General features: G+C 37.7%; 1 protein-coding gene across 1 annotated transcript in view; it reads right to left on the bottom strand.

The window, feature by feature from the left end:
• CDKAL1 (CDK5 regulatory subunit associated protein 1-like 1) overlaps positions 1 to 16,913 on the bottom strand; it is a 436,847-nt gene that overhangs the window by 149,966 nt on the left and 269,968 nt on the right. The window contains exon 9 of the mRNA XM_009326510.1: positions 13,474 to 13,640. Coding sequence (XP_009324785.1) covers positions 13,474 to 13,640 — 167 coding nt within the window. The remainder of the gene's footprint in view (positions 1 to 13,473; positions 13,641 to 16,913) is intronic.

Here is a 16,913-nt window from a genome sequence, read left to right as displayed (position 1 = left end):
CCAGCCACAGTTAAACAAGACTGTAGTCAGAACTGCTTCTTCTAGTTATCCCCCATTTAAAAAAAAAAGAAATCACATGGCTTCTGCAATCACTGTTGTCAATATCTTTCAGGATTAAGAACATAATTGTTGTCATTTAAAGTCATTTCCCTTGGTTCTGTACTAATAGGACACAAAATGCCTGGCATTAATCAACTGAACTTTTCAGCTGTCACTACAGGTCCCTGTATGCAGTAAGAGCCATGAAAGTAAGCTCAAAAACATTCCTGATAATTCCACTGCATCATTTTGTTTTAGAAAGATGCACATCAGTCTCTCAGTATCAAAGAACATACATTCTTTAAAAGGTAAATTGCTTGTCATACGTATCAGAAATGCACGTACAACACACACGTTACTTATCTGGAAACCTTAGTACAGCCTAGTTATTGTGGTCACAGGTTTCAAGTATGTTCTGAACCCTCAAAGCTCCTTCTAGAGAAGAGGAGGTTGCAAACAACTCTTTCTACTGTGAAGTCCTTTCTTTGCTTACTTTCTGTATCTAAAGCTACACAAAATATGCTGCGTGTGCTTTAAGCACTGAAGTCCTATTGAGTATATACCTCTATTTTCAGGCATAGATCTGAATCAAAGGCCCTACTGATAAACTGATTTCCCACCAAGTACTTCAGGATCATAACTATTAACTTGGTGAATTTAGCAGAACACAGATTATTAACACAAACCAAACACAAGACAGAAATACTTGATGACCCACTGTTTCTTTGTCATTCACTTTTAAGTACCACTGGTGTTCTTAAATTTACCTTTTATAACCAGAAACTCGGAGCGAGCAGTTCAGAAGGAAACAGAATAACAAACTAAACGAATGTTTTGCATGATTACATCAGAAATCCAGCTAAATCAATCTTCCAAACTTTGTAAGTGTTCAGATATAAATATCACATTCTAACCCAGAGCTTTAAGGTAAGATTGTTCCAGTCTTACCTTTTATCCTCCCTACACCTAAAACTACACTGAAGTACTTTACCATATAGGTTTGATTAAACTACAGCTATGCGCTAAACAGTCATACTTAGTCAATGGTGACAGATTTTCCCACACCACAGATTGCACACAGAATACTAGATTTCATCACTTAATAAAACTATTAGTTAATGTCCCAGAGAGAACTTCAAGGACATCATGGGCTAATGCATAATTGTACTTTACAGTGTCTCAACATTCTAAGCTTAACATCTGTTTCCTGTTGGTTTTTTATAATTTTTTTTTTTACAGTGCTTTGCATTACTAGATATAATTACATATTTCAGTTAGAAGGAAAAATGCAATATAGAATTTTATTTCCATCTGGAAATGATAAAGGAACAACTTCTTCAAATTATATATGACTGTGAAAGAAAATTTCTGTCTTTAATCATGACTGAAACAGCTGATTGCCTTTTCCCTCTACCCCCTGGAATCTAATAATATGTCTATGAACAAAGGTAAGCACTACACAAAAATGACATTTCATGTAGGAATGAAAAGGTCAAAGAGTAGCACAATTTGTTTTAAGCTGACTTTACAAAAAAGTCATCTACATTTGGAATCTAACAATGTATGTGAAATATCCTTTAGGATACTGATCACATAGGAAATAATTTTTTCCAGTTCTTAGCAGCTGGAGTACATCAGAACACAAGGCACATTGCCAGAAAGATTTTTATCTAGTCAGTATATTTTATCCCAGCAATTACAATACACAAATTTAACCACCTAACCAGAAAAATCAATCCTTCTGTTTGTAATGACACCATGCGCAACCATAGAGAATCACAGAGACAATAAACATCAATATCTGTGCATCTTTATGTCAGTACCAGCAAGCTGTTCAGACAGTGATTCTTTCCCCTAACCTAAAGCAGGCAAAACTCCAGTATTTGAATTCTGCCTTGCGTCTGAGTCACAATGATCTGAATAACTTTCCTCCTAGCAAAAAAAGGATTTTTTCCGCTGCCAGCAGTGAAGCCCAAAGAAACCCTCATCCATATGGAAACATGACAAAATGGCAATCCCTCAAAACTTCTTCCCCTTGTGGCAGATGTTAGTTTGGGATATGTCAGAAGGGGTGTCCGCTGACTGTTGTCTTTCAGAAGCCCAGTGGTGCCACCACCAGCACGGTCTGGATAAAAATCAAGTGGCTGTGGTCCATTTTATAAATTCCTCTGCTGTAGTACAGTTCAGGAACAGATGTGATCTAGTGATGCAGGCATGGCAGCGATGACACAGTATGATTGAGTCTGGAAAGCCCGTAACAGTTTTGTTAAAACTAATGAACAGGGAACCTTCACCCCCGCCTCCCTGCCCCTCATGAGTAATGGGGCTCTAAAAACCTAAGAACATGTAGGATGTATAATTGCACACGTCCCCAAGGACACCGGTTGGAAGGCAATGCCTCCCCCTCATCCGTATATGAAGTGGGGGAGATGTAATATAGCTGTATGATGGGCAAGCTTAGCAGCAACCCCTACCCCATGTAATATGACATGACTTATGCCCAGGTCTTTATCCTAACATTAGGATAAAGGGAGGTCACACTGGAGCAGTTAGAAGCCCACAGAATTCTGACCGATGTAATTTGAACCTTAAAATCAAATCTTTGGGTTGCCAGATGGAGGACAAAAATCTGTTTTGTCATATGGGAAAAATGCCTTCTACATTACCAAACAAAAACCTGGTATTAGCTCAGGCCACCCTTACAAGTGGATATAAACCAGACTGCAAGCCGCGATTTGCTGATAGGAGAACGAGCCGTGATAGCCATATGCTCAGCCCTAGCTGTTCCCAGCTGTTCTCCTAGGTGTGGGATCTCTCTATTGCTTCCAACCTCATAAACCAGACAACCCTAGCTAGCTAAGCAATTTTTTCTCCCTTGTGGCTACATATTAAGCCTAATCTCTTGAAAACAAAATGAAGCCAAACGAAAATCATCTACATGCCTTCAAAAACTTGCCACATCTTCTTTTATTAAAAATGAGAACAGGCTAACAGGAGTTCTTGCAAAAGAAGTGACATTCAGATAATACTACAATACAATACTGTATTTCATAGCTCAAAGCTTCAGTTGAGGTTTGTTGCATCTCTTCCCATGAGTCAGCGCACAAACAAGGAAACACTCAGCACCAAATACTAGCTACCTGATTTTTACTTTTAAACACAGAAATACCAAGAATTCTCCTATCCAGTTAACAAGTACGTATGTTTCTCCCCAAGATATGACTCTTAACCTGGATATACATGGTATCCCCAAGAATAGAAAGCGCCTCTGCAGAGTACCATTTTTTGCATTTATCTGATAAAAACAGCAATTCCCCGTACAGATATCCTAACCTGGGTTGCTGAAATGCTTCACAATAAGAAAACTGGTATCCCTATCGCAGCCTGCTTCCAATATTAAAGTAGGACTGACTTTGCATTGGGTAAAATGTAAAGCATCAGCATCTATGTTGGGTAGGTGCTGATTGCTTATTACTCAAGTCTGTATGGAGCTGTGAGCCCAAGTACAACACCTGAGGCTCTGCAAGTGTGTCACCAAAACACAGGTGATTCAGTGACACTTTCAGCATTAATAGTACCACACTGATTTCCTCAAGGCATTGCGCACCTTCAGTTACCACACGAACTGATGGAAGCTGAGTGGTTGGAAACATGCAGTAAATGGTTCAGTGCTTTCAAAGATGAAAACTGTTACTGTGGCTGCTGCAGCCATCATTACAATCCTAACGAGACTTTGTGGAGCTTCAGAGTGCTGTTTGTCCAGTTTCAAGAAACACATTCACTTTAAGGAAAAATGTACATTTAATTAACGGCTAGAGTGATGGCTTAATGACTTAAAGCCATCCAACCAAATAGCTAATGCTAATTCCTTGTGAAATTATTAATTCTGATGTGCAAGAAAATACATACCTTTTCATTTCCTCCATGGTAATTTTTGATTTCTCAGCATTAAGCACTCCTCAAATGAAATATTTTTTTCCAGAAGTAAATTAATACTCCTCTTTGCAGTATGTATTAGAAGCACATATTGGGAAGTTCCCTAAAAAAGTGATTTATTGCAACAGCACACTGCTACTTTAAATAACTCTCTGTCTCAATCATATTTTATGCTAATAAAACCTTGAAAATGAATCAAAGCATAGAGAAGCACACACTTACAATAGGCGAGTGCGACTGTCACACCTTGTCTTCAGAAACCTGGATGAGTGAAATGGATTGCTAGTTTCATCCATACTACGCCTTTGTTCAACACCTCGAAAATGCAAATCCCGTATGATATAAAAGAATTGATGGTTTCTGCTCAGAAGATGGTTTCTCTCTCATAGAATGAATGACACACCCCATCAGAGTTCAGCTGCACTGAGACAGATCAGTGCCAGGAAGCCTCCCTATTGTTTCCTTCTATTTCAAACAAGCAAGTAGAATACCTAAAAAAGCAACTGCTTTAGCAGGTTACAGTGGAAGGAAAATAGTGGAAAGTTTTAATCAAAACCTAAACCTTTAGGCAAGTGCAATCACTTTCTTTCATTTGTAGATACCCAATTCGCTGAGATAAATTTCATAGCAAAACAGAACAAAAATATTCAAAAACAGGACAAGATTAGTATCATAGAATTCATGTTCTTCACCAGCTCTTGCAAATTTAACATAACTAAACTAATTGAATTCAAAGACTGGGTAGAAGAGATTTTATGTCTTTTCCTCAATTCACAATGGTACAGAAACCCAAAGCCAATATTATGTGCAGTTTTATTAAGCTTTATAGACCACATTATATTTACTTTTTCTCATTTTTAAAGAATAATCACCTAAAAAAAAAAAATCAAACTTTTTTTAAACAAATGCCAAAGTCTAATGAAGCAAGCAGTCTTACTGAAGATTATGTAGATGATGTTGCCAAGCACAGTGAATGTGACAGCTCATCTATCAGAAAACAAAGGGGTTTATGCATCTAAACTAAATAGAAGCTTTTGGAACAGCATGGAGAGTAGTTGGTAGAACTTTACTTATTATAATATAAATAACTAGGAAAGTAAGATCTTATTTGTTTTCCAATGAAGGCAGAAATATTGAAAGAAGATGGCACAGTTTGTTATGTAAGCTATATATCTGACAATAGCTTCTACCGCAATGCCTTGAAGCGTATGGCAACTGCTAAAATTCCCACTTTATTTAGTAAAAATGCTGTTTCCCATGTATGTACTACCTATTCTTTGAACAAACTGCTCAGTTAATGGTGATTTTTATTTTCTGTGTAATCCACCAACGAAGCAAGCCACAGCTCCAAAGGTCTGCTGGGATGAGACAGTATTATAATTAATTGACAGACAACCTGACACTCAATACAAGATTGAGAGTGGATCTGTCTGCATTTAAATACTCTTCATTCTTGTGATATCTAACAAAGCAAGAGAACCATTCATATGAGCAAATCATAATTAAGGTACAGTTAACATGCACAGCTTTAACCGGTCAAGCAATGTACTACTTAATGTTAACCCTTTTCGCAACACCAATTTTTATGCACAGATTATTAAATACAGCAGAGCACTAGATGCATGCATAAAATATTCTGTCTTGATGGAGAACTGAATCTTGCAAAAATAAAAGCAGTTCTTTCTCGGTGTTTCTCAAAGCGTTTTTCCTACTAGTGTTACAAAGAACAGGAGCTTCATTCCCAGCACCACAAATATACCCTTCTACATTATCTGGAAGCAAACCTTTATTGTTCATCAAAGTTCCCAATACAATAACATCGTTAAGGTTTTTAAGAACACCCAGGATTCACAAATGCAACATAAAACCTTCAAGAAGAGTAAGATGGGTTCTTATTTTGACACTTCTTAAGCCAAATCATATTCCACCAGCTGGCAGCAAACATGTCACCAAGCATTTATGGACATTAGGACCTGCTGAGTCTGAGATCTTAAAACTCTAGGTTAGAGAAAGCGGCGTGACAAAATGTATCTCAAAGCACAGCAGAGATTCATCCCTTTCCTAACCCCATAATATCCAAATATACATTCACTCTGGGGTGAGTTCACCACTGAAAAAGTTCCCATGACACTATGTCTTAAGGAGTAATTTCAGGGACATGTGCTATATTTGGAACCCCCAAAGACAAAGAACACTTTAAGAGGAAGAAAAGGAGAGAGAGAGTATTTTAGTACTACAAAAATAAAAAGCTGCAATACACAGAGTAAGGAAAGATGCACACACAGCCTCCAGAGGACGAATAAACATTTAACATCATACCAAAGGAAACACTAAGCATCCCTCCCCCCCCCTTTTTCCCCCCCCCTTTTTTATAAGCCCAGATGCAACCGCCCCTCTCCTCCTCCTCTTCATATCTGAGATTTCTTTCAATTTTACTGCTAGCAAGACAAACACAGTTTGCATAAAGACAACTATGTAATTACAGCAAGGGAAAGTTGCATGGTCCACCGACTACAAAACACCACAAAACTCACAGTAATAAGAGGTCAGGGGCTTAACTATTCATTTATTTAAATGTATGCCACAGCTTTCATTTTTTCTGGTCAAATCAACAGATTTTAATTGGCGCTTTCAAATGCAGCAGTCTATGAAAATGACAAAAATATTACTAGAAACAAAGCAAATACATGCCCTACAGGCCTTTTAATTCCTGAAATCATGCTGCCCTTTTATTTGTCGTTGAAGAATGTGTGCATATTATTCCTTTTTAAACGCATTTCAAATCAGCTTACACTCTAGCTTATTCAAAACTTGAGCTTATGCACAACGCTCAAACACGTTTGGTGGACTCAGAGGAAAAAAGAACAAGATGGAAAAAAGAAAAGTGAATTAGTAATTTTACTGTAATACTATCTATGTGCTGTGTCAGGGCACATTTGAGGAAGCCATCTGTAGGGTATCAGCTTCAATGAGGTTAAGGAACATAAACACCCAGCTGACATGAAAAATCAAAACAAAAGAGCAAAGAAATACTATTGCGACTCGTGGTACGCTTGGCACACCTTATGCATTTAGAGACACTGCCGCCATGCAGACTCCATCTCAATGGCTGATGTATCACTCAAATGTCCTGAATTAATAACGGAGATAAAGCCGTGGCATATGGTATGGTTTGAGACAGACTCATTTTGACAGGTGACAAAGACAACTACTCATCTAGTCATGTGAAATTAAGCACTTACGGGAATGGCAGGTGTGAACTGCCTCCTTCATACAGATTTGGAAGCATCCCATCACTCACAGAAAAGTGCTGTACTAAAATCCCAGACAACTCTGGAAGTACAGTTAGCGTTAAATCTGCAAGGGAGGTAAGCTAAGACTGACTTGTGAGCCCCTGCCCTTTTACAGTCTGGATGATCTGCGTTCCCTTTCGATTTGGACAGAGCCCCAGATACTGAACAAGAAAATGAAGTTAAAAACCTAAGGAAAAGTGAAATATATTCAAGACAAAAATTAGTCTCTATCACTATGCCGCTAACATTAATTCATTTCAGCCTGCTATACATTTGGCCTCATTTTTTTACTTTTTGGACTAACCGTTTGTCTACTACTACTGTTTTAATGGATTTTTCCCAACCCTCCCTCTCCATCAGTGACTGCAAGTGGATGTAAACCACTGCCTCGCTAGAGCACTAGCCAATAACTCCATAATATGATTGTAGAATAAATGCCTGGAGGTTACTTCTAAAGCAGGATGTATACCTTATGTCACTTTTGGTACATGTTGACACTATAGGACGATAACATCTTTGCTATATCTGGCAGTCTGTGTAACTCGAACAGTAGCTCTGTGCAAATACATATAGCTAAGAGTACACAAGGTAACCGTACACACGTGCATTCACTGCAGGTTTTGCTAGGACTATAAAATGGATCCTAATACTAACCTTTTTCTTCACCTTTAACATTTTATAAAATAAAAAAAATTCTTAGCTAAAACATTTTTCCCTGACCAAAGTTCATGTCCGTTTACTAAAATTTTCTGCCATGTACATAAAATCCCAAGTTTTCCTCAATGACACATGGCATCAACATATTAAGAGAGGACAGATACTGGACAAGGGCACGTATCTCAAAATCTCAGTTTGAGACCAAACTTCAAATAAGCAAGCTATATGCTTCATGACGTATACGTTCAAACAGGCTGCTAAGACACTGAGCGTGCACTTTGGAAAACGCAATACTATCTCCCTTGGTTGGCCAGATTTTCTCTGAGAGGAAAACTGAGGATGTCTTCCGCAGCTAAACTGCAAACTCCAACTTCTTTCTCAGTCTTAGTACCACGATTAAGAGAAACAATGCTGGGGGTCTCATGTCCTTCAGTTTCCTTAAACACACCAAATAACCCTCTCTGTCATACCAACAAACCTTACGCAGGAGAACTCTGTCATACTAGCACTGGCTGTGTTCCCATTAATACGCTGGTTGAAAGCAGCAGTGAAATTGTAAAGTGCAATTTCCCATGCTTCCTTCCCGGCCGTTTGTTCAGTCTGCAGGGTGACTTTGGGGTGGGCAAACTAAATTCACTTCCGAGGAAATCAGAGTGGTGTCCATACTCCAGGTTCACAGCAAATGTGCTCCAAATCCTTGGTGGGAACAGAGGGATTCAAACCAATGATCTGCCTTTGAAACAGCTTTGGACCATGGGTAGTGGGAAAGTTTGGTTAAGGGGATTAGATTTATTTTGAAGTAAAGACTCCAAAATACAGATAATGTAGACATAGTGGCTTCGCTATCAAATTCTGCGATTTCCTGATCTGCTCTTATTGCTTCATACTACTTACTAATGTAAGTGCAGACATCATCTGCAGCTGAAGAAAACAGCAGATAAAAAATTTAGTATTTTAAATTTCACTCGGAAAAATTGTGATAAAGGCTCTTTTTCTAATGACCTAGGCTCAGTATGCAGCATATCAAAAAGTGTTTAATATTTTGCATGACTATAAAACACTGCATGGTTCCAAATAATTCTTTCTTTATGAACCAGAAGGCCCAACTGAATGCAGAATTTATCATTTGAAAACATATGGTTGCTTCTCATCACAGAACTGTTCATGCTACATCATCTGTAAGTACATAAAGCACTATTATCACCATATTTACTGAATAAAAAACAAAGTACTAAATTGTCAGACTGTACCACACAAGTATAATGATGATTTTCATGAGCTTAACGGCCTCCCATGAAATGACAAACATCTTTAAGGACAGAACGGCATTTACCTGACTAGTATCTGAAGGCACTGGCTATGCTCAATATTTAAGATTATGTGAAAACTTAAACTGACCCCCTACCTATAATAAACCTGAGTTTGAATGACCGCTGGCCCAGGCCCCAAAATCTACCAAGCCTTCCAGCATGAGAGCCTCAAGGCGAGTTACGAGCACCCGCAGCTTTCCTTTGCCCCTTCCTCTGCTCTAGTCCCCCCACTCCTGTCCCAAGGGAAGCTCTCCTCCTCCTTCTTGTCCTCCTCCCCTTGTGCCGGCTTCCAGCATCAGTGGAACAGCAGAGCTGTTGGCTGGCAATTCTTAGTGGATACTAAAAGACTGATTCCCAGACACAAAGGCAGATGAAACACTCCCGAGATGAGTGGCATTTTCTGTTCCTCCATTTTTACTTCCAGGGAACCTGTGAGTGTGGGCACTATATTAATGAGTCAGAAGACTCACAGGGCCAAAGCCCAGCCACAGACCTCACGGCACAGTACAAAGGAAACGCTGCTGACAGCTTAAACAGATCTCTGGCCATAATCCCATCCACTGTACACTTTCTAAGCAGACAATATCTCAGAGTATGTTTATGAAAAAAAATTTTTGAGGAAAAAATAAGAACCTGTAATCACTTTTTGGCACTTGCAAATAAATTTCAATCTATAAGCAGTTCATCAAGCAGCTTATCAAAAAGTGGGCTAAATATCTTTTAATGAAGGAGAAAGCTATTCCACCTATATACAGAAAAAAAACGCAATATGAAAAAGTCATGTTATTTTAGTGAGTGGATACAATCTATTTTCCTGAGAACTATCACGACACTAATTAATATGTAACTGAAGTACCTCATGTCTAGCTACATCTTGAAAGATCCATCTGAGCAACACAAACAATATAAGCTGGGCATATTTCAAAGGACTGAGGTGTGGGGCAAAGGGAGCACAACCCAACACTCAAGATGCCTCCCCTATGTGGATGACTCCACACACTGCTAGAACAGTACGTGCGAGTTAGGCTTCAATTGTATACGAAGTGATACATTTTTAAATGTTTAGTCCTTTATTCAGTATCCATAGGTGCAACTTTTTCCTCATTCATTGAGGACATTAGCATTGTCATTGTGGTCTTAGGAATTCTTGCTGCTACTGCAGCTGTGCCATCTACAACTCACGGTATTAATCTGCACATCCCTGTTCCTTTTATTTCCAATCTCCTCCCATTTGACAGTTGAAAGGTACAGAAACCCACAAATTCTAAGCACACAATCAAGCCAGTGACCTGATGCTTTGAATGACAAGAGATTAAAATACATGGCTATTTGAAGAAAAACAGATATTTGCGAAATGTTTTAAAACCTCATATTTAAGTACAAAACCAGTCCTAACGATAGAGGAGTTCATGCAATACTACAAATCAGTATTTAAAAAAATGTACATAATGTCTTTGGACATTTGTACATAATGTCTTTTGGTATTTTTAAAACATTTAACTTGCAACCAAGTGTTACTGGAGAAAACAAATGTATTTATATAAACTTTGTTATTAGCTTTGGATGTTACATGAGTAAGACAGACATAAAACTGGCCAAACCTTTTACCTGCAGGTAAGCTCCAATAAATATGGCAAAAACTGTAAATGAATCAAAATCATTGCTTTTAGGCTGATTCTCTAGGGAAGCTCTGTCCAGATCTTAAAACTAATTTATGCTTTTACATGACTGCTGTTGCTCTATGTCACTTATCAGACATGTTCATTACTAAAGGGAAACAAAACCTTGCCTAGCAGTTCCATATGTACAGTTGTATGCAATTGCTGAAAATTTCTGATTTTTAAAAAAGATACACAATTGGAACAACTTTTTCCTTTTCACTGGATATAAAAAGTGACACACATTTTCCCATGTATACTTTTTTCCACAGAAATCCAAACATCACCCTAGTTAGCAACATGACTTCTAACAAAATAAATTAATAAAATGCAGCACCTTTTAAAACAATTAATGAAAGACGTTTGCAACCAATAACATAGCTTCATACCTTTCTTAGGAGATAACAGAACTACATCTGGATTTTATCCTAATCAACTGACATGAAGGTTAATCAACTTCTCATTTCATTTATTTTGTTTTTTAAACAAATCATAGTTTTACCCTTTCCTCAACCAGAAAGTTAAAAGCACATTCCCCATAAAAAGTTTATTTTGTCTGGTGGAAATGTATACAGGAGATTGCCAACATTCCCTAGTGATCTTTCAGATACAAGTCTGGTAAGCTTGGAAGAGGGGACTAGACAAAAATGCAGAAGGTAAAAAAAATTTTTACAAATTTAGTTTGACAAATGATCAAAATTATTTCACCAAATTACAAGCTCAGAAATTCTTGGTCATACATGAAACACAGAAATGTGATTAAATAATCCTGAAAAAAATCATATAAAGTGGAAATTGTATGAAACACTGAAGAGGACAAGCAACAGCAGATTTGCTATTGTACAAAAAGGCTGGTGTACACATAACAAATGTTCTGCACAGCAACGTTCAAGATACACATTTTCAATAGGCTTTCATGAATTCCTCTTGCTCTGCCATCACACTTAGAGATCCATTTTTAAAGAGATTAGAGTACTTTTCCCGAATATGAGTCACATCAAAGAGAGTCCTACCTACAGCACTTTCTAGAAAATTTAGAAACAGGAACATTAGAGATCATAAATCAAAACCACTCACAGATTTGCGACATGCTCACACTCACTAAGATGGCTACTGATTGAAGGAAAGCAATATACTTTCCACCTTGCTCAGACTGTATCAAATTAAGACTACTACAGTGCCCCTTAGCTGGACAGAGTATACTGATATTTCCAGCAACTGACTATTAAAAAAAAAAAAAAAAAAAAAAAGGCTTCTGAGAGTACTCATAAGATGAGCAGCAGTGACAAAAGCAGCAGTCTATGCCAAAACACTTTTAATAATGTGAGTTAAAAATGAAAGTTAAAATATGAAAGCAAATGAAAGCACTAACTGTGCAAATTGCTAAAAGCTTGATTTGCTTTTGTGCAAGATGATGAAAAATGTTAAAATAAAAAAAGAGGAAAAACTTGTGACAGATATGAGAGTTCAAGACAGACTGCAAAGCTCTACGAAACACAACTAAACCACTTTCTAAAGATTTCTGTTCAGTGTGTTGTTAAGACTCTTAGTGAAGTGTATGTTAAGCCAAAGAATAAAATAACAGCCTGGAAAATTTATTCCATTTTCCTGCAGCTTGTATTCTTTAGCTGGTAAAGTGAAAAACTGCTTACTCCTATCAAGATGAGATTCCTCTAGCCCATGCACTTCAATAGGGAAAGGTGCAGTTATGGCACTCTGGTGAGAAAATACTGTCCTTGACATCTTAAGAAAACCTAAGTGCAACTATTAATTCTATACTATCTTTGGGAAAGCAGCATGGACACCAGCTGTTTATCTGGATATTGCCAATGCACACGTTTACAAAATTTACCTTAAGCTATATCCTTCCCTGCTTTTTCCTCCTCTTTAAAGTTAGGTTCTTTCTACAAACAGTTCCTATGAATTTCAATACATTCATTTGGTGACAGAATCCAACCAAACCAAGCGATCTTTGAGACAAAACTCTCACTTCCTGCTCTGCATACACACGTTATTCTTTCAAATTCACATTGTTGTACACTCTGTTGCTTCTAATTTCATTGATCTACTTTTTTACATTTTTTAAAAACACAGATATACACTTCGAACTTCCATTTCTTATCATGGAAGTTCTACACACTCTCAGAATAGCATTTGACATAGGATAATGAATATGTCGTTGAGTGAGACCAGCATATAGTATTTCTGGAAATATTCGTCTGGGGTGTAGCAGGAAGACAAATTCAATCCCATAGTCCATTGCCTGCTAATGACATTTCCTTTAGTTCTTGAAAACACTAGACATACACACAAATGCAACATTGCTATAATAAAGCTCCACAGGTCAGAGACCTCAGTAATATTATCATTCCAAAATGATTTGAATATCTTATTATCTCAATAACTTGCTGTGTCAGGCAAATGGCTTAACACTATTAGTCTAATTCTATAAATTTACTTGAAGTCCATAATTTTTTTAAGCTACTGCTTAAAATGAAACTCACTATACACAAGGTTCCATGCTGACTCGCTCAATGAACGTCTATGCCGGCATATAAATGATTCTCTTTTCTTCCTTACCTCCAGATGCTCTAAAATATAGGGAGGGTTTGTCATGCCAAGCCTCAGCATAGCTCCCTCAGGAATAGCTTCAACCAGCTTCCACAGAAGCGTAGGGAGGTCTGTGCCAATGTCTCTGCCATAAGCCCCTGTGTCTTCACTGGTCAGCCATATCTCACAAACACCCTCTGTGGATAAAAGAAAGAGATAATTAACAAATCTGTTTTAGAGCTGTTTATTTTATCATACAGCTGCTCACTCTTTTTAATGCAGTATTTCACAAGGCTATTATGCAGCCAGACTGGGTATTCAATTGCAAGGGGGAGGGAAGGAGGAGGAAGGCTTATCCCATGGGTAGCAGTGGGTTATTAAGTTCATTTTATGAGCACAAGAGTGCTACAACAATGCTGTAAATTATCATTGCTGTGGAGTGATTAACATTCACAGTCAATGACTAATTCTGTACTGCCTCTACAGCAAGTCAGTCAAGTCTAGTACTCTGCTCTATTTTTTGAGCCTAATTCATTAAATACTGCAAGCGACATTACCCAAGCAAAGAGTTTGCATTAATGGTTGTTACTAGTAGTTAACTTATTAACTGGTAAGCTTCCAATAAGCAAAAATAGCTCTAAAGTGCAGTGGAATAACTATTAAAAACTTGTATTCTTTAAATGATACAATTAGCAATGCAATATTAAGGTTGTATTGAAAAGGTTAGTCACCACTGCATGACTGAGTGACAGTGTTGGAAAACCTGTTTCCTGGCAGCTAACACTTTATTTTCCATCAATCAGGACCTTAGGAAGTAGTATATTTGATTTGTATTGTAAAGAGTAGTGACCTTGAACACTGATATTTGGTAATAATATCCTCCTGCTCAAAGAAGGGGAAGATTGCACCACCCTTTAATAATAGTTGAAAGCAATGAGGTTTCACGCAGCCACTTCTGTCAGTCTGCCCAGCTTCCACCCTTTTTGCGATGCAACCCATCTCCCCCTCCTCACCACCCCAAAGCAAGAAATAAGCCATCAAAACCAGGGTGGCTAGGAGTTAGAGTCCTGTGATTCCCAGTGAGATAAGATACTATTAACTCAGTGAAGAGCTAAATTTCTAATACCTATGATGAATCAGTGAAGAAAACATCCGAACACTAGAATGTCCATAATTCATCGAAGCACTCTTGGGACCAGCAGCGAATGTATCACAAAATGCAAATATTTATATTAAAAGTATATACTTAAGATGAGGAAAACAAACACGTACACAGACTTTAATCACATTAAAAGTAATAAATATAGAAAACCAGAAATTTTAAAAAATTTAACCTCAAGACTGCCACTCAAACTCACACTATAACAATAAAGGCGGACAGCAGGCTATACTGAGCATCAAAGTTAATTCTGTTTGTTCAGAAAGGTTTTCAAGGTAATTTATTATTTAGAACTAAGAATACTTAAAAATTAAAGGTAAATCAATAAACTCATCACTCTTAAGTTTTGCTTCAAGAATAACTTAGCGAGAGAGATGTATAATTCTGTTCTTGTAAGAAGCCTGGTTGAAAGTATTCCCCAAGTACTGCTCTTTGGTTATCCAGCTTGCAGTCACAACTTTGTAGTCACACTCAAACTGAGTTCCCCCATGCCTGATCAGGTATGCAGAATTTGCTAGCAGTATACAATCACACCTTGGATTCCACTGCAGTTGCTAATGTTTTCGGAATTCATCTCACCACAGGCAGTACCACACTATGAAACATACTCTAGGGTTTGCCGCCTGCCCTACATTTTCCTAAGATACGGAAAATAGAAGTGAATTACATGTGTTACATTTTAAAAATAAGAGAAACAAAGGATCTAAATGATGGCTAATGTCCTGTTGTTTTTTTTTATATCAGTCTCCAATAGCCATTAGAACACTGCAAAACAGTAATTTACTTGCTGAGTTTTTACTGAAACAGACAAATTCTCATTTTTAAGCTTTCAATCTAAATACTTGCATAGGTTTGGGGTTTGGTTTTTTGGTGGGTTTTTTGTTGGGTTTTTTTTTCATGAAAATGGCTAATGGAATACTGCCTCACAGTTACCAGATGAACATTGAGGAAAAAAAAATAAATCACTGGCTAGGAATGGAAATAACATTCCTGTGGAAAACAACAGTGAGCTTTTAAAGCTGCATAGGTGGGGACCATTAGCCCCCTGGTGGGCTGAAACTTCAAATTAAATCACATGAAGAGGATGCAGCTGTAATAGTAAATCAGCAACAACAGGAATAACTGTCTCATCTGCTCTCCAATCAGGGTGTTGAACAACAAGCAATGGGAATAATTCATGCTGAGAGCGCCAAGGATGTAGTCTTAATATGGGGGGGGATGGGGACAAACACCTGTATTTTAGGAGAAAGTTCATGTCCCAGTTTCAGGCAGACAAAATGGATCTTCGAATACTGAAAGCTGGTATGAGTGCTAAGTGTTTACAAGCAGGTAAATCAACTTTGTACACAACTGTGTGTGATAGAGGTTTGATGTCAACTGTTGTCAGGCTGTTTATTCTAGCCCTTTGCATCCTGAGTTTAGACTCCTAAACTTACACTGGGTCAGAGGAGAAAACAACAGACCTCCCAAACAGTATTAAAGTGAACCAACACTTCCTATTTTCACTCAACCCCCTTCCCCTCCAAACTCCATCCCTATGTAGGAACCTATTTGAATCCACTGTTTAATCAGGTACAGTATTTCTTTCCTTCCTTTTGCAGTGAGCCTCCCTAGATCATTCACCATTCTGTTACTGGGTAATTTTGGTGCTAATAAAAGTAAGCTGATTTTATAAACAAGAGAATTGATCCAAACTGCAGAGTTTGGATGTGCGAACTTGGAGCATTTGTTACAGTATTAATGCCAATTATCATTATAGTCAAGTAATTACAAGTCTGCCTTTGGTCACAGCTCGTAGTTTATTTCTCACTCTGCCATCACTACTAGCACAAAAGAGTAACCTCAACAGCTGGCTTCTGATCCCTGCTCTGCTGTAATTGGAGATGACTGAGAATGAAAAATGATGGAAAAAGAAAAGGTTCCAAGTAAATGAAGGAGGTTCTGAGCCTATTCCTTCTCCAACATCTCAATATAAAGAATGCTCATTGCAGATTATCTGACATGGGTTTTAACTTCATTTTTGTGGGGTAGTCTAAATCCTTGTCATAAAGAAGACAAGAAATCCTGCAGTTGTCACTTTTACAAGATATGTACATTTCTGTTTTAGAGACCACTTGGAATGATTCATTTCTTTAATAAAAAATTTCTAGCATTTTTTAATTCCCTTTATTTTCATGCCACTATTGTAAACACTGTTTTCAGCGGTAGCACACATCTTTTAAATTGAAGGGAAATCTACTCCATCTGAAAAACTAATTTACTTCAATCTACAAAAATGTCTGAAGATGTTAAAATATCAGACACCGATCCT

The sequence above is a fragment of the Pygoscelis adeliae genome, unplaced genomic scaffold (genome assembly GCF_000699105.1).
Source record: "Pygoscelis adeliae isolate BGI_AS28 unplaced genomic scaffold, ASM69910v1 Scaffold186, whole genome shotgun sequence".
Taxonomy (NCBI): Eukaryota; Metazoa; Chordata; class Aves; order Sphenisciformes; family Spheniscidae; genus Pygoscelis; species Pygoscelis adeliae.
Note: the sequence above shows the minus strand (reverse complement) of the source record. Positions and strands in the feature narration are given on the sequence as shown.